Here is a 22062-nt window from a genome sequence, read left to right on the forward strand (position 1 = left end):
TGGAGAAGTCACCTTCCATTACTTCCTCCTACTCTTTTCTATTCAGTCAAAAAAAAAAAAAAAAAAAAAAACTTACTATTTCTAAAATCACATAAATACAGAATCGTTCGCACTAATAGTTAAAAAGAAAATTTTTGATTGTAAATGATTATGTACGTTAACATGCACATCCATCTAATGTAATTGGTTAGAAAATAAGATTTTAATGAAAATAACGTTAATTTAAAATTTGAATATGAAGACATCAAATTGATGAGCAGATTGGTATATGAATTTGTTTATATACAACAAAACTTAGTTAAAAATAATCGAAAGAAAAGTTAGGGAATGGATGATGCATTTAAAAGAGTAGAACTATTGTTTATATCCATCTCACTTAAAATGTCTCTATTTAGCATTAAATATGAAAGATTATACTGATTTGAAATGAAAATAGTGTCAATTTGAATTTTGAATATAAATACAACAATATTAATATACAAATTAGTACACAAATTTGCTTGTATGCAATAAAACTCAGTTAAAAATAATCGAAAGAAAAGTTAAGGAATGGCTGATGCATTTAAAAGAGCAGAACCGTTGTTTATATCCATCTCACTTAAAATGTCTCTATTTAGCATTAAAAATATGAAAGAATGTACTGATTTGGGATGAATCAGATACGTGTCTGATTCTCAGCGCTCTGTGAAGGGGCAGATATTGTCACCCCAGGCACTACTAGAAATGAAGAAAAGAAGCATGGTTTGTCAGATGCAAGTAGTAAGCTTTTCAATGCCAATTTCGACCGGTTCTCTCCCTCAATACTCAAGCCTTTGGATTTACATTTTCATTCAACCCAATCTACACTCCATTCGAACTTAGTATAGAAGGTAATAATAATAAGAACTTGATCCTGCAAATGCACTTTAAAATTCTAGAAAAACAACTTTTCTCATTTCCTCTCTGGTCTTGGGGCTGCTAATAATAGTAAACATTCAACGATCTTCTTTGGGAGAGCTTAAGGTGACAAGGTATTTGCCAGTCTGAAAAATAGGGACGACAATATAAGGGCCCAGCACCTTGCTGCTCCAATTCAAACAGGCTAGCCATTTGCTCCAATCGGTTCAGAAAATTAATCTACATCAATCAAATTGATCGCTCCTGTTTAAATACAAAGGAATGCAACACAAATTGGATTAATAATCACTTTCGTAGTTGTCTGGCAATGGCATGCAGTTAGCTACTCCACTTCAGCTAGATAATCCTCTATCTCAGCTGGGGTTAGTACTCTGCAAAAAAGCAAGCACAAGAGTACTTCAGCAACAGCCTTGTTTTTTTTAAAAAAAAAAAAAAAAGAACAAGGAATGTCTATAGAAGAGAATCATTTTAAGGACTCGACTGATTAGAAAATTTGACTTAATGAGGTCAGTACAATAAATAGGGAGTGAAAATGTCCATGGAACGGGTGGTGGAAAGCAACTGAAAGGGAGAAAAAGGAAGATAAATTTGGAAATTAGTCATTACAAAGCCAGCTGCATGCATCACAATTTGGAGATTAGTCAGTATGCTCATTAACAAATGATTTGGGAATTACTTGTCATGTCCAAATCATTTTTTAACCCTTAGCAGCCATGCCCATATCATATATACCAACACAAAATATGAATGATCTGAAACTTAAACAGAGTTTGTGAACTTCTTCATGCGTACAGCAGAAACAGTTTAGTATTCTGACAGCACAATAGATGACTTATATTAGCTTACGTGAAAAGTCCCAGCCAAGTAAACCGTTAGACTATTCTAGCCAGGGATCTGATCAAATCACAGAACTGGATCAGGTGATCACCACCAATGGAATGCCAATTTTATGCGTAATGAAGAAGAAGAAATGAGCAGCACATCTTTGCTGAACTTAGGCATACGCACACCATGTCAACCACATTTGCAAGCCAGGAAAAGGCCTAAACTTGTATTCAACACTTTTTCACCCACCAAAAGAAGCAAAGGCAATCTAAATGAGTCACAACAAAAACTGATGGTTGGTCAATAATTGTTAGGGGGACATCGTCAAATTTTATGTGAAAAATATCAAATAAAAAAGAGAACATGACCATCTCATTTGACTAGATATAAGCTACCTAGAGAGCAGTGAATTTATATAGAATGAGAAGCCCAAACATGAATTCCTTTTTTTTGGAAGGGGGGGGGGGGGGGGGGGTGTTGAGAAGGTGATGTTGATCCATTTTTCCAAAAATTTTTAAAGAAATATATCCACATGACCAGCTTATAACCATTTTAAAATTGCTCTTGAAATTTACACTTGAAGCAAGTTGCTCAGTATATCAACCGATACCAGGTCCAAGATCAGAGGAAGACCATCTACATACCTAGCGAGGAAGAAATGCGAAGCTTACCTGAACTGTTTGTCAGCACCAATTATTCCAATCTCAATGTTTTTGCCCGAAATTTGTCCTTCAAATCTGTACAAAGATATAAGCAACTAATTGTATCACTAAGGGTGGCTCATAGTCAAAAGAGAAAAGAAAAAAACAGTAACCAGCTCAAGTAATAAGAGCCTTGGTCTTGGTGGTATACTTCTTCTAGGTCAAGGTTCGAACCCATAGGGTGCAAACAATTTCTAGGGGCCATCAAACTGGGACAATTTCCCCTTGAATTACCCGAGGAGCACTTGCTGAAAACTCCTTACCGAGGGTTTGTGCACCCCTGGAATTAGTCAAGACTTCATTCCTTGAAACCTAGTACCAATAATACTAATAATAAAAAAGAACAGTTATTTACCCCTCCTTCAGCGTCAGGATAGATGTATGCACAGCATCATCAAGCTCCATATCATCAGTATACCTAAATAGAAAAAGGAAACATGGTCAACCTCATAAGCAAGTAATAGTTAAAAGAATGCTCATGCTGACGGAATTGGGGGATGGGGTGATATATAATAAAGTTGAGGGAAAATATCCAACATTAGATATCAAGAAAATGCAGAATATGGATCCAAGTCAATTGAAATGGAACTTCATAAATGTTTCAAGTATTGCTAACGAATTTATCAAAAAAAAAAAAAAAGTATTGCTAACGACATGAATTCTTTTCATTGTAAAGGATCCAACTCATAACAAGAATAAATCCGCAGATTATAAAGTCATATATTTGGATAAAAGCCTTCACAAGATCATCCCTAAGTTTGGATTTCAGCCAAGCTTTCACAAAATTTTCCTTTGCCACGTGGAGCTTATTTCACCTATTCCAGCAATAATGAATATGAAAAGAAAACGTGGTGAAGCAGTGCGATCAGCACATCCAAATAGTGTTAAGGAAATAAAATGTGCAATGAGTGTCAGATAAAAACACCAATTCATCACTGCAAGTATCCATATTCACAATAGATGGACCAACAGCAAAATAGTACAGGCCATGATATCTCTATATTCTGGAATGCTATGTTTCTAGATGATGCACTTTATCAAATTTCTCGATTTCAGAATGTATCGAGGCCCTGGGTAGGCACTGCCATTATTTGCTCCTTTATCCAGCAATGCAAAAAAAAAAAAAAAACTTAAAGCGGTTGAAAAAACAAAGTGGCAACCAAATTCTAATCAAATACCTCTTCTCTAGGAATGTTTTTGCATTTGAGACATTCTTTCCCATTGCTGAGGCTTTCCATGAGAAATATGAACCTGATGGGTCCACCTAGGAAGAATACTGAATAATAATTAATATTTCCAAAATGAACTCTCACATGCCAAAGTAAAAGAAGAAAGGATATAATTTACTTTATAACTGACTTTACATTCATCACAATTAGAATCTCTCTTTAAAGTTTACTGCTACAACCTGAATGATAATTTTCACAATTCCAGCTTACCAGAATGCAGGATTAGAGAAGAAAATGAAAACACACTATAATTACTTCAATCTAATTTTTTTTTTTTTTAAAAAGTGAAAAAAAAGTATTTATTAATACTGGCAATCCAGCTACAACCAAAGTCAAGCTAAACCAGCCTTTTGATAAAATAGACATCAAAATGATACTTCAAAATTCCATCCAGTCATTAGACAACATTTTAATGCATGTCGGTAAAAAATTACCTGATATAATTGTGGTCCATTGTCATCAAACCCAGCAACCAGTAAAGATACTCCAAAGGGCCTTACGCCACTAACAATAAAAGGAAAGAGTCAACCATATTGAACTTCAAAAATTATTGAAAATATTGAAAGAAGGATTGATATGGCTCCCTAGTTTAGATACCAGAACAAATTTTAGCTCAAGCTTATTAACCGTACCCCCATTTCCACCAACAAAAGCAAGGCTAGCTGTTTCCTTGACATAATGAATGAGAAAGTCAGGGAAACTCATTCATTATGTCAAGGAAAAAAAGTAGGCAAAAAATATTTCAGTTTCGAAAGCATCACATAATAAAGGCTTTTCTTAAGCGTTCGCTTTCTACTAGTTTGCCCCTTTTTTAATAGAAAAAATTCCTATTGCCTAAACCTTGCATTTTTTTATTTCCTCTTGAAATAACTAATTTTAACTTGCATGATAAATTTAGTAATTAGAAGTTGGACATAGAGAAGTGCATGATCATGTGAATTGAGAGTTTTTTCTGTACATGTTAAGGTCTGGTTTTGAAGAGAAGTATCGTAGTTGGATGGATCACTGCATATCCATTGTGTGCTTCTCAATCTTAGTAAATCTCACTCCCATGGGATTCTTTTATAGCTCATGCGGGTTGAGATTAGGGTCACCATTGTTTCATTTGTTTTTTGTTATTCGTATGAATGCCTTTAGCAGAATGATGTCGGGCCAACATTGGTTAATGGGGGTCTAATATCAGGCTTCTCAGTGGGGACCTGGATTGCAGGACCTTTTATCTCACCTTTTACTTCAGATGAGGCACTGATTTTTAGGTCTTGTTTGCTTACACAAATGAGATGAAAGTTGAAAGTTGAATAAAATATTGTTATAATATAATTTTTTAATGTTATTTTTGTTTTGGTATTTGAAAAAGTTGAATTGTTTATTATATTCTGTGTGGGAGTTTGGGAAAATGTAATGATTATATGAGATGAGATAGTTTGTAAAAACAAACAAGACGTTGAGGCCTTAGTGAGGCACCCTGGAGCACCTCCACTAAAATTGCTGCTTTAGAGACAATTAAGATAACAAAGAGTCTTAACAGTAACCTGATTGGGTTCAACCAGTTTTCCAGATTCTCAATACTCATATATCTCTTTTCCCTTACAATTTTGATAGTGATTGTAACACAGTTGATATCACACTGAAAGATATTTTGATTACCCAGACTGAGTGAACTCCTGCATAACAGCTGCAATTTCCCTTACAAGTTGAGTGACAGGAATTGGTTCCTACAATCATGACATTTGCACACAAGTTACAACCTTCATCATATACAGTCCAAAATGTGCATTAATTAAATAAGGGATGTGGTAAGTCATTAACCCAACTAACTGCCAACCAGCAATAATTGAAACTGGAACCACGATAATTACATTTAAGAAAACTCTTCAAAGACATATCATCATGACCCAAACAATACATAATTTTTGTATGGCCAGACTATTAAAAAATTAAGATTTGAAAAGCCTGAAATACAAGTCAGCCATGCAATCGCCTTAGCAGCATACATGGGTAAGGAGTATATTTAAAAAGGTAAAGTTACAATTTTTCCTTCAAACTACCATTCTTTATACAATTTTTGCATCCTCTAAGATCCAGTCTTTAAGATTATAACACATCACCTACTGTTCTTCTATCTTAATGGTCAGATCTTCTCCTTCTTCTTTTTATTTTATTTTTTTTATATCCGTGGGTATTCGGGCCAGCTTGAGCGCACCTCAACTAATCCTATGGGGCCCTGAAATTAACGGTCAGGTAAACCTCCAGTGGGGCTTGAGGAGACTGGTGACCATTGGGGGCAAACCCAATGCCTGATCAACTGAGTTATCGTTTTTGTTTGTGTGTGTGTGTGTGTGGGGGGGGGGGGGGGGGTTGGGAGATGTTGTTAAGTGTGAGTTTCCCTTTAAAAAAATACCAGATGAAAAGCATTTTGGCTAGTCAGTCTTTTGATCAAGGTGGCCCCAACCTAAGCTAATTATATCGGTAAGGCAGTATATTAAAAAGGAAAGGAATAGACTGGTGATTTACAAACTTGTATCAAAATGATAAACATCAGCTGTGTCACAACTTATCATCAACATACTGTAAAAGAAAAAGAATGAGAGAAGATGGAAAAATTACCTTGTACAATCTATGATATTGTTCAGCCTGCTTCCAACTTTTTCGAACCAAAACTCGAAAATCTGGACCCATACCACTGGAAGAGAAAAAAATTGACATGAAGATTCATGGCTTCAAAATTAGGTAAGAGAAACCAAATAACAAAGAGGGATATGTATCAATATGCCTCAAACCACTACAACACGGATTTGGGTGGAAGTGTTAATAATGTGTGGATGCTTTTTTGGAGCCAAAATATACTAGTAATGAAAAAAAGCTCAATTTTCTGGTCTTCCACATTGTAGTTGACTAAATGTATGTTCTGATCTTCCCTTACTGGACCATTACTGGCCGTATTGTATGTGCCAATTGCCATTTTCCTGTAATATTAGAATTTGGCAGCCAACACTGATACTTTACCCTTTTGAGGTGTCCATGCTACAAATTTTTTGATAAGTGAACAAATTTTTTATTAAGAAATGCAAAGAGCATGACCCAAGTACACAAGATGTATGCAAGAGGAACACCTCATTAGAAATAGAAAAAGGAGATGTTCAAGTTACAAATTAAAGCCAGATCAAGTTGTTGAATGATTTGTAGAATTCATAAAGTAAAAAGCACACTAGATCATTACCAAATAGTGAGCATTTATATCTAATATACCCAATCATCCAGCTCCAATTTTATTATTATTTTGGCACTGGAAAGACCTAATACATTTTTTTTTAATAAGTAACCCAATACCCTTGTTAAGCAAAATAATGTTTTCCTCTTACAGGAGTTTGTATTATATCAGGAATACTCTATGAAGAATTTAGCTTATTACGAAGAAACAATCAGATGACGAACCTGTAAACCACTCCAATATTTGGTGTGAGAGTTTGTATCTTTTGAACCTGACATAAGACAAATGAAATATTATGGACACTGAAGAATCTTTGGTGATTCGAGAACATTTAGAGAGCAGAAGGGAAGGTTTTGAAACCAAGCAGCCACATTATTGCAGAAAATTATTGAGATAATTCAAGTATTGGGAGAGAGCCATAGACAATCTGTTTAAAACATGCATCTACTAGTTATCCTGCTCTTTATGAACTGTTGGTTGCACCTTCTTTTTTCTTTTTATATAATTCTTAAATCATTTAATCTCCAATGGAAATTCTGTCAGATAAAGTTATGACTAACTATAATTATTTTAAATGTAGAAGAATATGTGTCAATACACACCTTCTTTTTTCTTTTTATATAATTTTCAAATCATTCCTCCAATGGAAATTCTGTCAGATAAAGTTATGCACTAACTATAATTATTTTAAATGTAGAAGAATATGTATCAATACCAAAGATTACCCAACAAGTTTTTGAAGGATACACACATGGCCACACCATGAACATAATAATGGCCAAAAAGTTACATGGGTTTCAGTAACTTTTTTTTATACGTACTTACATGGATTTCCATACCTTGGAGACCCAGTCTATAATCTATATCGCTCCTGCCCATGACATGGTCCAGATGAAGTTTTGGAAATCCTTTCTTACTTTAATGCTATTCAATATTTTCTTTGATCGGTAGCCATTCAATATTAACATTTCAGGTGTACGTGTCTTCAAAACTGTGTGGAGATTTACCCAGTCCAATAATTTTAAATGTCCAATCCTAGTATCCCACCCACATTTCACAACTGCATCTTCGAAAAAATAATCTTACAATCTCCAAAAAACTTTCTATTTATACGTTTCATCAATCATTTGCCTAGATTTCAGTAAAAATTTAAAAACACAAAAGTCAAAACAACTTTTTTTATATTGTAAACAAAATTCTATTGATCAAAACAACTTTTACAAAAACAAAAACTAATCTAAAATAATATATTCAAACAGCTTTTCAACTTTACCTATCCACTTTCACAAATCCCAATATAATAAGTATTTAAAAAAAATTATTCAAATTTTCCCATGAACTTTACAAAATCCAACACACAATGCATTTAAAAAAACATTCTCAAATTTTCTCATTTAAAAAAAAAAAATTATTTAAATTTTCCTATGAACTTTACAAAATCCAATACACAATGCATTTAAAAAAATTCTCAAATTTTCTCTTAACCAAAGTACCCAAAAACATCTACTTTCCTCTATTTACTGAAAAGATTATCTGTGATTACCTATTTTAAATGCAAGCAAAAGTGGGGCCCTTGAAGTGAAGTTGGCCTGAGTGCATAGTATGTCCATCAGTCATATGGCACATTGTTGGTAAAGAACTACAAACTTAACACCACTCCTGGGAAGTGCTATAAGCTCATGTCTCTAAAAATTATATCACTAGAATCACCTACTATAGAGCAAGAAGAGAGCAAATGATATAAGCCCAGGTCTCTAAAAAATTTATGCCTAAAACTGCCTACTATAAACCAATATGAGAGCTTATAATGAAAATAACGGTGAAAAATATAAATGTGGTGATAAGAAACTTAGGGAGCTACTCACAGATGATTCGTCAACCAAGATAGAAGGAAGTTTCTTCTCAGTTGCAATAACAACACCATTAGCAGCTGCAATACCAAATATATAGTTGATAAACAAATCATGAACAAAAAATCGCATCTCGGACTTCACTGTTGACGCAAATAAAGATAACCATCAAAGTAAACACTTGCATATACATTTATCTCTTGTATACCTCCTTGTGTACTTGGGCTATGCCTATTCTCATTAATACTATCGTTTACTTATAAAAAAAAAGACACTTGCATATGCATGAATTTTTTTTTATCTTGAAATAGAAAACGATCAAATGGGTATTCATAAAACTACTTAACATCAATCATTCTAACAAGTTTTGCAACTATTTGGCGAAGAAATTACTAAACCCAAAATGCCGCGAAAAAATTAAACAAAAGAAAAAAAATAAAATTTGGTAAGACACCTTTAATCCCAAGAGAGGTTTGGCCGGATCCGACCGCTGTCAAGGCGTGTTCGATCTGCACTAGCTTCCCTGAAGGACTACCCAAACACAATAACAAAAAAAAAAAAAAGAACATTAATAGAAAATATAACTACATATAAAAATGGTATTCAAATAATTATGAAAATGAATAGATGCTATACTAACCTGAAGGTAGTAAGAGAGAATGAGTACTGACTGTCTCCCATTCTATCTGTGAGAGAGAGTGTTGAGGAGAGTTGTGAATAGTAATAAAAAGTAAGTGAAAGGTAATAATAAAGTAATGAATATTAATAAAAAATAGGTAAAAAGTAATAAATAGTAAAAAATGTAAGTAAAAAGTAATAATAAAGTAATGAGAAGTGTTGAGAAATGTTGAAGATACTTTAACACCCAAACACAGCCTAGTCTGAGAGAATGGTTTCGCAGGGATTTCTTGGGGCTTTTCCTTCTTTATTCAGTGTCAACAATCGGGGGATTGCTTGCAGGAGAAGACATTTTTATAATTTTTTACCTTATTTTCATTTTTTTGTTCGTTTAGAACCGTTAGCCGTTTAATAATAAAAATGTTTGTTATTAGATTTTATTATTATAATTTAATTAAATTGTTATATAAAATATAATAAATAATTATTTTTTAAAATTTTAAAATAATATTAATATTAAAAAATTATATTTTAATAATATTTTATCTAACCTTTTTAACCTTTATTTAAAATCATTAGTCAAACTGTAACTTAACCTACACTATTACTATTATTAAAATTGTCCTGTGTTAAGAATATCTCAACACTTATTAATATATTTATCTATTATTAATTATTTTATTATTAATTTTTACTTATTTTTTATTACAATTTATTACTTTTTACTGTTATTTAATATTTTATTATTACTTTTCACATATTTTTTATTATTATTCACAACATACCTCAATACTTCTCAACATATTTCATTACTTTATTATTATTTTATATATATTTTTTATTATTTATTACTTTTTACTACTATTTAATATTTTATTATTATTTTTTATTTTTTTCACTATTATTTACTACTATTTTTTACTATTTAATATTTTATTACAATATTTTATTTCTAAAGTATTCACATTAATCTATGTATATGCATATGCAAAATCATTTTTGCATAATATAAGCATAAATTCAGCTGCATTAGATTATCCATTTTCAAATATTTATCTAGCTATAAATATTGACTTTATATTTTTACATATTTACTATTTCTTCTCCAAATTATATTTTACCTATTCTTTCTCTCTTCTCCCACACACTATTATTTCTCTCTCCTCCAAAATAATAAAATATAATATTTTATTATTATTTTATCTAAAATATACATAAGTCAATGCGAAAGTTTTGTTTAAATAATAAAGTAGATATGCAAAAAAGATGATTTTACATATGCATACATATAGACCAATATTAATACTCTTAATACCTAAACCCGACCTTAGATTTTTACGTTACATTATTAGTGTTTTCCGTATAAAGAAGGGAATTGAAGTTTAAAATAATGCTTAACCCCAAATCAGCAATATATAAACAGCAATGCTACTTAATCTTTCAGCCTCTACACACTATTTTATTTTTTCAAATTTTTAATATTAATTTTTTTTAAGTTTATTCTTCTTAATATATTCAATTTTTTTATTTATTATTTATATATTAAATATTTAATAAAAAAATAATAATAATTAAAAAAATATAATGGGTAAAAGTTGTGTGAATAGTAAGAGGTTTCGTACACTTTTTCATATATAAAAATGGATTAAGCCCAAATCAGGTCCAAACTCCTACTTTCCCGGTCCCAGCAATGGAGCAAAGGCCCAAGCCCGTGAGAAAAGCCTTCTTCCCCGACAAGAAACCTGAACCTTTACTCCTCTGTTCTCCATCAGACTCGGAACGGCTCTCTGCTTTCTTTCTCTCACTCACGCTCATCATTCAAACCGGTAAATCTCTCTCTCTCTCTCTCTCTCTCTCTCTCTCTCTCACACACACACACACATACACGCTCACGCACGCAAGCACGCACGCTTTTCTGGTTATAAAACTACGACCTACTACTGAAAGAAGCTCATTTTTGAGCTTTTGGAGATCCGCTAGCTCTATCTGCCTTTATGTCTTTCAGATTTCTTATTGATTTTGCAAAAAAAATTCTGCTACTTATATCCAGTTTTAGTTTTCCATTCGGTTCCCGATAGAATCAACGCGTTTTTCATATGCTCATTTATTTAGTAAATTATTTGAAGGAAACCGCGAAACTTTGTCGCCTACGGTACTGATCTAGGGTTTATCATCTGCAGATTGTAGGTTTTTCTTATCTAGTTTCATCGAAGATGTTTCTCACAAGGTGAACTGCATTTTTATTGCTTATTCTGTATATCTGAGTGCGTTTGTGTGTGTGTGTGTGTGTGTGTGTTATTTCTCATTTGATATATTTTTGATCGTGTGTGAAGGACTGAGTATGACAGAGGAGTCAACACATTCTCTCCGGAAGGGCGATTGTTTCAGGTTGAATATGCCATTGAGGCCATCAAGGTACTCCACTTCTTTCGCTCACATTCTTTGAGAAAACGTACTGGTGAGAAATGAAGTATACTAAGGGAAGTAGAACACAAAAAATAAAAGCCGTACAGAAAGCGTAGGTTCATCCAAAATATTTTCAGTAGCTAATCGTTGTTGGGATAAGAACAAGTTCTTGTTTACTTGCTGTCTGTGTTTATTTTTCTATCTTTTCGTTTGGTGGTCAAGTGGTTCTGATTGTAAATTTAATGAGAAATGATATTTGCAGTTGTGGTTGTGCAAGTGGCGTGCAATCGCTTTGAAAAAAATGAATTAATATGGGACTCACATGAAAAAAAACTAACTTTTTAATTGTGCACCCCACTCTTTTTTCAAAACGATTGCGCGGCGTTTGCAATTCCACGACTGTATGTAGCATTGCTCAAATTTAATATTGCCGTCTTTTAATGTCAGCTTGGTTCAACTGCAATTGGGTTGAAGACAAAAGAAGGCGTTGTTCTCGCAGTTGAGAAACGAATCACTTCACCACTACTGGTTAGCCCTTATTCTTTTGTGTCCTCCATGTTTTTGTTCCCGATGGACAAGTTTATGTGTAATCCACTTCCCTTTTAGGCACATCTTATCAAACATGGTATAAGTGGATGCTAAAAGTGATCTAGGGTTTAGATAGTCTGGAACACAATTGTTTTTCAGCGGTGTCAAATGAGTTTTATCCTAACTGTTGGACCGGGGAAGATTTTTCTTAACTAAATGTAAATTCTGACAATTTTCTTCTTGGACCATTTCTGAGATGTATGCTTCTGTGCACGAGCACACTACTATAGGAATACAGCTCAAAAGATAATTGGGTGTCACGATTTTGCTGCATATGTAGAAACTGTAAATGTGTAGTAGTAGGCGATTGGATTATCGATGATGTCTGTATGTGTACACTTGACCAGATTTGAAACGAAGACCTATTGAAGCCGTACTTGTTGGGATATAGTAAGGAGCACGCTAAGTTAATATGAAAATCAAGACTCATAGATTGATTTCAGGATCAATGGAACTTGCTATCAGATTTAAATAGGATATTTTTCCTCATCAATTATTTTCAAGCATTGTCGTCTAACTAACTTCTTGTCACTTGAAAAGTAAGAGTGGATCTGAAAACTTGTCCAAAGAAATAAAAGAAAAGAAAAAAGTAGTTCTATCTGAATGGGAAACTCTTCTCTTGTTCAGATGTAACCACATTTGTTGCTGTTATATAGAGGACCACCACTTGATTGAGACCTCATTTTCTCTTTCTCTATCTTTCAGGAACCAAGTAGTGTGGAGAAAATTATGGAAATTGATGATCATATTGGATGTGCCATGAGTGGGTTGATTGCTGATGCCCGCACACTTGTTGAGCACGCACGTGTGGAAACTCAAGTATGGTTTTTGTTACTTACATGCAAGTGATAAAACTATAGCTCCATGCTAATATAGTTACATTCATACTTTCAGAACCACAGGTTCTCCTACGGTGAGCCAATGACTGTGGAATCTACAACACAAGCTCTTTGTGATCTGGCCCTACGATTTGGCGAAGGTGATGAAGAATCTATGGTAATAACCACTTGACCTTGGGATGGTTCTGGTACGAACTCATTTGCATGTTTATAAATTTATAATGAAACATATAATACCAAAGAAGAAGCACGGCGGGTAGGATTTTAAGATGCAAATGATAACCTGTACTGTCTTTAATGTATATCCCCCTTTTTGTTTTGTTTTGTTTTGTTTTGTTTTTTTTTTTCATTTCCAGCTCAAGATACATAGATCTGATGTGTCCACGTGTATATACCAGATCTAACAGCATGATAATGCTTGGTTTTCTATATTTTGTACTCTATCCCCCCCCCCCCCCCCCCCCCCCCTTTTCTTTAATATGCATATGACATAACTTTTGGTTGTTCTAGGAGCTCATTTTTGTTTGTCTATCAACTGTCTTTATGTTAGCTGTCAGCTTCTCTAGGAGCCCAATTATCCAATATGGCATGTTGGGAAATTTTTCCCCATATATTCATAGGGAATTTTCGGATGATTGTAAATCGAGAGAAAATTGATGCTAAAATCTCCAATTTTTGTGGGTGTTTTTTTAATGACAATCTGCATAAAATTCATGCTATTCTTTTGGAGGAGCTAGATGGGGTTTCAATTAGGGAAGGTGGTGAATGTTCGCACTATAAAGAGACAACAGCACAGTGTTCATCCTATATTCATAGGATCTTTTTTTGTGAGATTTTGTGTAATGCCAGTCACCTCTTTCATTTTTGGTAAAGAGACAACAGCACAGTGTGTATAGAGTGCTCTTCACTTCTGTTGCAATTGAAAGGTCCTTGTTTGAAATTGGATTCCTTTATGATTTGATATTAGATCATATATTTGTCATTCTTAAATGTTCTCTGGCATATTGTATTCTTTTGTGCAGTCTCGACCTTTTGGAGTTTCTCTTCTCATTGCTGGTCATGATGAGAATGGGCCCTGCTTGTAAGTACTTGTCTGATTTGCATAGATACTTACTGTTGATTAATATCGACCTAAAATAGTTAAATGGCTGAGTTATGTATGTTCAATTTTTAGGATTTTCAGTCCCCTACTGATTATAATATGTGAATGTAGATCAACACTAATTTTTTTTTTTGTTAATGTTACACTCACCATGGTCGCTTAATCAATTCCATTGATGTGTATTAAATAAATATATGGGTTAAAAACTTAAATACACTTATCGTTTTACAGTTTGATGGTTAATGTGTCAGTTTTGTTAGTTTGGGGTGTTTAGGGTATTAAACACCTTGTAGTTTAGCGGTGAAGAGTTGATTTAACGAACATAATTGTTAGTGACAATCTGCAACTGGAGGGTGGTAAAATTAAACAGATGGTGAATCGGCAATGTGGATTTGGAGTGGAAGACAAATATTGGACTCAGTCCAAGCATTTGTTAGGAGAAGACAAATATTAGACTCGGTCCTTATCGCTAATGAATGCTTGGACAACAGGATTAAGTCAGGAGTTCCGGGTATTTTATGCAAATTAGGCATGGAGAAAGCCTATGACCACGTTAATTGGGAATTTCTTTTTAATTTGTTGAGGAGATGTGGTTTTGGGGAGAGGTGGAGGTTGTGGATGAGGTATCATGTGTCAACAGTTCAATTCTTGGTTTTGGTAAATGGTGACCTTGTGGGATTCTTTAATAGTTCGCGGGGGTTGTGACAAGGCAATCTTTTTTTTTTTTATAAGCAATAATTTTATTGAAGAAATAGGCATAAGCCCAAGTACACAGGATATATACAAAGGATAAACCTACAACTTCCAGAAAACAAAAAGAAAACAACCCAGAAAACTAAAACAGGTTCAGAAATTTTTTTTTTTGATCGGTAATCAAAACAGGTTCAGAAAATTATCCACTATTACACAAACTTTTGCCCAAAAACCCAAAGTACCCAAGAAAAAAACCCTAAGATCTTCCAAAGTGCGTTCTTTATCTTCAAAACATCTCCTATTTCTTTCTATCCATAAGCACCACATGAGACAAGGAGGAATCATCTTCCAAACAGACACTGCCTTCTTACATCCCTTCAAACCCTTCCACCCTACCATTAAATCCACCACATCTTTGGGCATCACCCAATGCAAACCTGTCCAGCTCAGAACCTCATCCCACAAGAATCTAGACACTTCACAGTGAAGGAAAAGATGATTTACAGATTCTCCATCCTTTTTGCACATGACACACCAATCAGAAATAAACATTCCTCTCCTTCTAAGATTATCAATTGTCAAAACTTTGCCCAAAGAAGCCACCCAACAGAAAAAAGCAACCTTGGGAGGAACTTTCACTTGCCAAATACTTTTCCATGGGAAAACACAACTACCATGACTTGACATAACTCTATAGTAAGAAGAAACTGAAAACTTAGCATTTCCAGTAGAAGACCATGCCATACTATCCTCCCTTTCAGTCACCAACTTTATGCTGTAAAGTTTAACCAACAAAGCCTGAACTTCATCCACTTCCCAATCATTAATTTCCACAAACTCACCCCATATGCTCCACTAGAGGCTTTTGAACACCAACCTCCCCTCAAACTTCCATACTTTACATCTATCACATTTTTCCACAGGGCTTCACTTTCCAAAGGATATCTCCAAAGCCATTTGCCTAGTAAAGCTTTATTAAAGACCTTCAAATCTTTAGTCCCCAAACCACCACCATCCAATGGTTGACAAACTTTCTTCCAACTAACCAAGTGAAACTTCTTTTCCTCACCGACACCACCCCATAAGAAATTCCGAAATAAACTCCCAATTCTCTTTTCAACCCATATGCTTAGAACCTCATCCCAATGCAAACCTGTCCAGCTCAGAACCTCATCCCACAAGAATCTAGACACTTCACAGTGAAGGAAAAGATGATCTACAGATTCTCCATCCTTTTTGCACATGACACACCAATTAGAAATAAACATTCCTCTCCTTCTAAGATTATCAATTGTCAAAACTTTGCCCAAAGAAGCCACCCAACAGAAAAAAGCAACCTTGGGAGGAACTTTCACTTTCCAAATACTTTTCCATGGGAAAACACAACTACCATGACTTGACATAACTCTATAGTAAGAAGAAACTGAAAACTTAGCATTTCCAGTAGAAGACCATACCATACTATCCTCCCTTTCAGTCACCAACTTTATGCTGTAAAGTTTAACCAACAAAGCCTGAACTTCATCCACTTCCCAATCATTAATTTCCACAAATTCACCCCATATGCTCCACTAGAGGCTTTTGAACACCAACCTCCCCTCAAACTTCCATACTTTACATCTATCACATTTTTCCACAGGGCTTCACTTTCCAAAGGATATCTCCAAAGCCATTTGCCTAGTAAAGCTTTATTAAAGACCTTCAAATCTTTAGTCCCCAAACCACCACCATCCAATGGTTGACAAACTTTCTTCCAACTAACCAAGTGAAACTTCTTTTCCTCACCAACACCACCCCATAAGAAATTCCGAAATAAACTCCCAATTCTCTTTTCAACCCTTGTAGGAAGAGGAAAAAGAGCAAGGAAATATGTAGGCAGGTTAGACAAAGAACTTAATAAGAGTTAATCTTCCCCCCTTAGACAAATAAATCCTCTTCCAACCCGCTAACCTCCTTTCAATTTTTTCAATCACCCCATCCCAAATGTCCACTGCTTTAAAAGAAGCTCCCAAAGGAAGCCCAAGATATCTCAAAGGCAATGAAGAGATCCTACACCCCAATAAATTTGCCAAATCTGACAAGGCGATCTATTATCACTCCTCTTATTTGTTATTGTCATGGAGGATCTAAGTAGAGTGTTGTCGGCTTCAGTTGAGGGTGGTTTTTTCTTAGGTTACTCGGTGGGTGATACTAACCATGGCTCTACCATTATTTCACATCTTTTGTTTGTAGGTGGCATACTATTATTTTGTGAGGCAGATCAAGGTCATGTCCAATCTCTGAAAGCTATCTTGCTTTGCTTTGAAGCAGTCTCCAGTTTAAAAGTAAATCTTTCTAAATCTAAGTTGGTTGTTGTGGGTATTGGGGGCTGGCCAACATATTGAACTGTGTGGTTTCTTCACTGCCTATGAAGTATCTTGGCCTTCCGCCGGGAGCACCATTCAAAGCCTATTTGGGATGAGGTGTTAGAGAGAAGATAAAGCGAAGGCTGGTTGGATGGAAAAAGGTTGTATTTGTCTAAAGGGGGTTGGATTACCTTAATAAAGAGTGCCCTCTCAAACCTTCCCACATATTTCTTATCATTATTTCCTTTCCCAGCTAATGTCGCCTTACGGATTGAGAAGCTTCAACGAGATTTTCTGTGGAGTGGACTTGGCAATGATTTTAAGCTTCACTTAGTTAGTTGGCACAAGGTGTGCTCTCCAATGAGGGGTGGTGGGTTGGGGGTTCGCAATATGAGGGTCTTCAATAAGGCTCTCCTTGGGAAATGGTTGTGGAGATATAATTATGAGGGAAGCATTATGGAAGGTGGTGATTGATGCTAAGTACGTGAGTATAAGGAGGGGTTGGTGCTCTAATGAATTTAGGGGGGCTTATGGAGTGTGGTTATGGAAGCATATCCGGAAAGGTTGGCGGTCTTTCTCTAGCCACACTAGGCTGTGTTTTGGGGATGGTAATCAAATCAGTTTTTGGCATGATGTTTGGGTTGGAGATACAGCTCTTAAGACTGCCTATCCCTCTATCTTCATAATTGCATGGGAACAAGATGCTTTGGTGGTGGACTTGAGAGAAATTACTAATGGTTCACAATAGTGGAATGCCAGGTTCACTAGGGAGTCACATGATCGGGAGGTGGGTGTCCTTGTCGAGTTCTTTAACTTGTTATACACCATTGGACCTGTTGATGCAATGGTGGATAAATTGTTTTGGTAGTCTTCCAGCAAAGGAAAATTTTCTGTACGCTCCTTCTATGAGGTTCTCGCTACTCGGGCTAGTAATCACTTTCCTTGGGAAGAGCATTTGGAAGAGTAAATCACCTCTTAGGGCTTTTTTTTTTTTTTTTTTTTGGGTTTGGACTGCATCCTTAGGGAAGATTCTGACCATTGACAATCTAAGGAAAGGTGGGCTTATTCTTGTTGACTAGCGTTGTATGTGCAGAAATAGCGGCGAAACAGTGGAACATTTACTTCTACATTATGAGTTTGCAAGGGCCTCATGGAATTACTTTTTCAGCAAAGTGGGATTAGCATGGGTTATGCCGGGGAGGGTGGTTGACCTACTAGCTAGGTGGAGAGGGATCACGAGGATACTATAGATTGCAGTTGTGTGGAAGATGGTTCCCATTTGTCTACCATGGTGCATTTGGAGTAAAAGGAATGACCGAAATTTTGAGGACTTGGAGCGCTCCTTAGAAGAGTTTGAGTTTTTTCTGGAAGATTTTATTTATGTAGGCCATTGATTACTTATAAAAAAAAATAAAAAAAAATTTTGGCCATTGTAATAGATTTTAATGTTTTAAAAAAAAAAAAAAAGATTTTAATGTTCTCAATTCATAGTTTCGTTGTAACCGTTTCTAGTTCCTAATTAGGTGTAATCACGTGTATACTTCCTGTACTTGGGCTATGCCTATTTCTTTATCAATAAAATGTCTTCTTACTTACCAAAAAAAAAAAAGGTGTACAACAATGTTTGAATATCATGCTAGTTTAAGTGTGAATGTAGATGAGAAGTGGTGAAGTTCTCTGTATTAATTAAAAGTACCAGCTTGACATATCCTGCAGTTGTGCTCAATCTTTTGCCCTAAACTCATGGAATTGCAGATACTATACTGATCCATCTGGCACATTTTGGCAATGCAATGCAAAAGCTATTGGTTCAGGTTCAGAGGGTGCAGACAGCTCTTTGCAAGAGCAATACAACAAGGTATCTTTTTTGCGTGTTCACATGCATCCACGTACTCTGAAATAAAGTATTTCTTCTTGTGTTCATGTTTGCATGATTTTCGTTCAAATAGTTTTTTACACCTCATAAGGCGAAATTACATTAGCGTTGTAAGTTCAAGACCTAGTCTATCGTGTCAGCTACTTTTACTAGTAAAAAAAAAACTTGTCAGCTACTTCAAAAATCTATTGTTTTGATGGTTCAAGGGTATTCAAGTTCCCGAAATGGGGTCCAATACATGTCAAGATGACCATATCCCATCTTTTCTGATGCTTATGACCTGATTAATTGAAGGAGTATATTGTATTGTTAATTGTTTACAGGACATAACTCTTCAAGAAGCCGAAACTATTGCTCTTTCCATTCTGAGGCAGGTCATGGAAGAAAAGGTAAGACTTTCTTGGAATTGTAGCTTTAATGTTGGCTATAAAGTTTGTCTCTAGTTAATTGAGAAATGATATTTAGAAGCCTTTTAATCAACATCCTCTAATGTGATATCAAATGATTGTAAGACGAATGGAATAACACATAATCTTCCAATAAGTTAATGTCATAGTTAAAAATGATTAGGAAAAATACGTTGCTAGTTAATTTTATTCTCTTCTTAATCACATGGATGAACTATGTTATTGAACCCAGGTGACTCCCAATAATGTTGACATTGCAAAGGTGTCTCCAACATACCATCTATATACACCTTCTGAGGTAGAAGCCGTCATTAATCGCCTATGAGTGCAGGCCTTCGCATGGCAAATCATCCTCCACTTCCTGTTGTTGCAATACTGTGTTTAATTAGTTTGATGGGGAAAATATTGTATTTGTTTTTGCTTTTGAGATTCAAGTTCGTAATTTTCATTTGGTTTTGGGTCATCTATAATTGCTTTCCCTCTCTTAAGAAAAAAAAAAACCACTTGCGAAAGTGTTGCACTTTTTTACTTGGAACATCTGCAAGAGTGCCTCCGAGCCTTAAGTTAATTCTCTCAAATTTTTAATAACTATTTAGCTAAGCTCCTGCGTCATATACAAACTACGACGTACGCGAGTGGTGCAAACCCATTGAAATGGACTAACGTATAGGATATACTCTAGGAATGAGATTGGATGAGAAATATGTAAAAATTTATTAAATAATATAAATCTTTTAAATAGTAATAAAATTATTTATGAATAATAATGAAATAATTTGTGAATAGTAATAAAATAATTTAATTTAAAAATTTAAGATTTTTTTTTTAAAGAGTTCTCGGGTGCCGGAGCAGGTAGGTGTAGTCGATTTTACACAATCTGATAATTGTGTGACACGTATAGGTTCTAGTAAATGAAAAATATAATTGATTGTAGATTAAGTCCTCTCCCCATCTCTGTTTCTACCCCTCTCAAGCGCTCTCTCTCCTCTCTCCTCCGAATACAAAGGTCTGGTTCTAATCCACTACAGCTGATCAAAGAAGAAAATACCAAAGATTTCAAGAAGAAAAGGCTGCTCTCAAATTTGACCAATCTGTTTGGGCTTCTTTCTATTCACCATTGCATCTTAAAAAAGGTTAGAAAATCAAATGCAGCCAAAATAAACTCCTCTCTTTTTCTACCCAAAGCGGGTAAATTGGTGAGCTCATAATCTTTAAAATCTTTAGCAAATACCCGCTTAGAGTTTTGTATTCTTATGATTTGATTTTGCCACTTTTTCTCTCACGAAAGAGAGGAAATACTGTTAGACACCATCTTAGAGAGCGATAAATGGGAAGCAAATGGAGGAAATTGAAACTAGTTGCTCTTAGCATCAACTCCTGCCTTTATGCATCAACTCCTGCCTTTACGCTCCTCACACTTTGGATCGCTCCTTGCTGCCAATGGCATCCGCAGCCAGACTCCCTAATTTTCACCCTCCACGGCTCATGGCTCTGGTCTTCATTAGACAACGCAGACTCCATCCTCCTTGAACAGTCAAAGATCGACTGAGGGAGAGTGCTTTTGCGGATTCCTATCTCTAGGGGAGAGAGAGAAAAAGGAGGAGAGGAGAGGGGAGGAGAGAACTAATTCCCAGCCATCGCACTCCCTTATTTTTACGTAAATCGCCTACATGTTGGCTTAGTTTATATAAGATAAAAAATTGAATAGAAATATTAAAAAATTAAAATATTAATAGAATATTATTTTATAATATTATATTTATTTAGAAGTTTAAAAAAAATTATGATAATTAAATAATAATTAAATGAAAAGGTTAAAGATTTAAAATTTAAAAAATATTTATATTTAAATGATGTTTAAAAAATAAATGAAGAGATATCAAACTGTCTCCATACAATCCCTTATTTACAAATATGAAAGGCCTCAATAAGGAAACTGTAGGCAAGGATGGGTTTTATTGTCAAAATCTCATCTACCAATTTTCAGTATTGCTATTCTATGCACTGAAATTACTGAGAGGATGTTTATAAAAGTTTTTCATTTCATCTCATTCCATTTCATTTTCTTCTCAAATATGATTTAAACACAAATACTTTCAAATTAATCATTACAATTTTTTTTAACTTTCTAATAAAAAAATAATTCAACTTTTTTAAATATCAAAACAAAAATAATATTATAATAATAGTATAATTTTATAATATTTTTATTCAACATTTTATCTATCATTTCCCAAAACCCAATAAATACTTAATCAAAACTATCTCACTCTTATTTACAAATCATCTTATTCATATTCAAAAAATTCTCATCTCATCTCATCTCATTTAGTAAGCATCCCTAAGTTTCTTGTTCAATTACGATTGTAGCAATCACGATTAGAGATATGTTTTTTTAAAAAAATTATTTTATTTTATTTCATCTCATCTCATATTATTTTCTTTTCAAATATTATTTTAACATAAACACTTTCA

The 22062-nt window shown here is 34.4% G+C and overlaps 2 protein-coding genes across 2 annotated transcripts; one reads left to right on the forward strand and one right to left on the reverse strand.

Annotated features, from left to right (window-relative positions):
• Window positions 1–911: 911 nt before the first annotated feature.
• LOC122278207 (proteasome subunit alpha type-2-A-like) lies at window positions 912–9705 on the reverse strand. Its single transcript, XM_043088345.1, has 12 exons — window positions 9591–9705; window positions 9354–9416; window positions 9168–9244; window positions 8729–8793; window positions 7088–7134; window positions 6260–6335; window positions 5300–5367; window positions 4087–4156; window positions 3602–3687; window positions 2779–2841; window positions 2394–2459; window positions 912–1268 (listed from the first exon to the last, which is right to left on the reverse strand). Exons 2-12 carry the CDS (start codon window positions 9392–9394, stop codon window positions 1220–1222), a joined length of 708 nt encoding a protein of 235 aa, XP_042944279.1. The 5' UTR covers window positions 9395–9416; window positions 9591–9705; the 3' UTR covers window positions 912–1219.
• A 1311-nt stretch (window positions 9706–11016) lies between these two features.
• LOC122279920 (proteasome subunit alpha type-5-like) lies at window positions 11017–20050 on the forward strand. The gene is made up of 10 exons (XM_043090825.1): window positions 11017–11157; window positions 11512–11558; window positions 11665–11746; window positions 12185–12265; window positions 13031–13144; window positions 13220–13321; window positions 14187–14245; window positions 19060–19162; window positions 19504–19569; window positions 19820–20050. Exons 2-10 carry the CDS (start codon window positions 11545–11547, stop codon window positions 19910–19912), a joined length of 714 nt encoding a protein of 237 aa, XP_042946759.1. The 5' UTR covers window positions 11017–11157; window positions 11512–11544; the 3' UTR covers window positions 19913–20050.
• The last annotated feature ends 2012 nt before the right edge of the window (window positions 20051–22062 follow it).

This window comes from Carya illinoinensis, chromosome 10 (assembly GCF_018687715.1).
Source record: "Carya illinoinensis cultivar Pawnee chromosome 10, C.illinoinensisPawnee_v1, whole genome shotgun sequence".
In the NCBI taxonomy this organism is placed as follows: domain Eukaryota; kingdom Viridiplantae; phylum Streptophyta; class Magnoliopsida; order Fagales; family Juglandaceae; genus Carya; species Carya illinoinensis.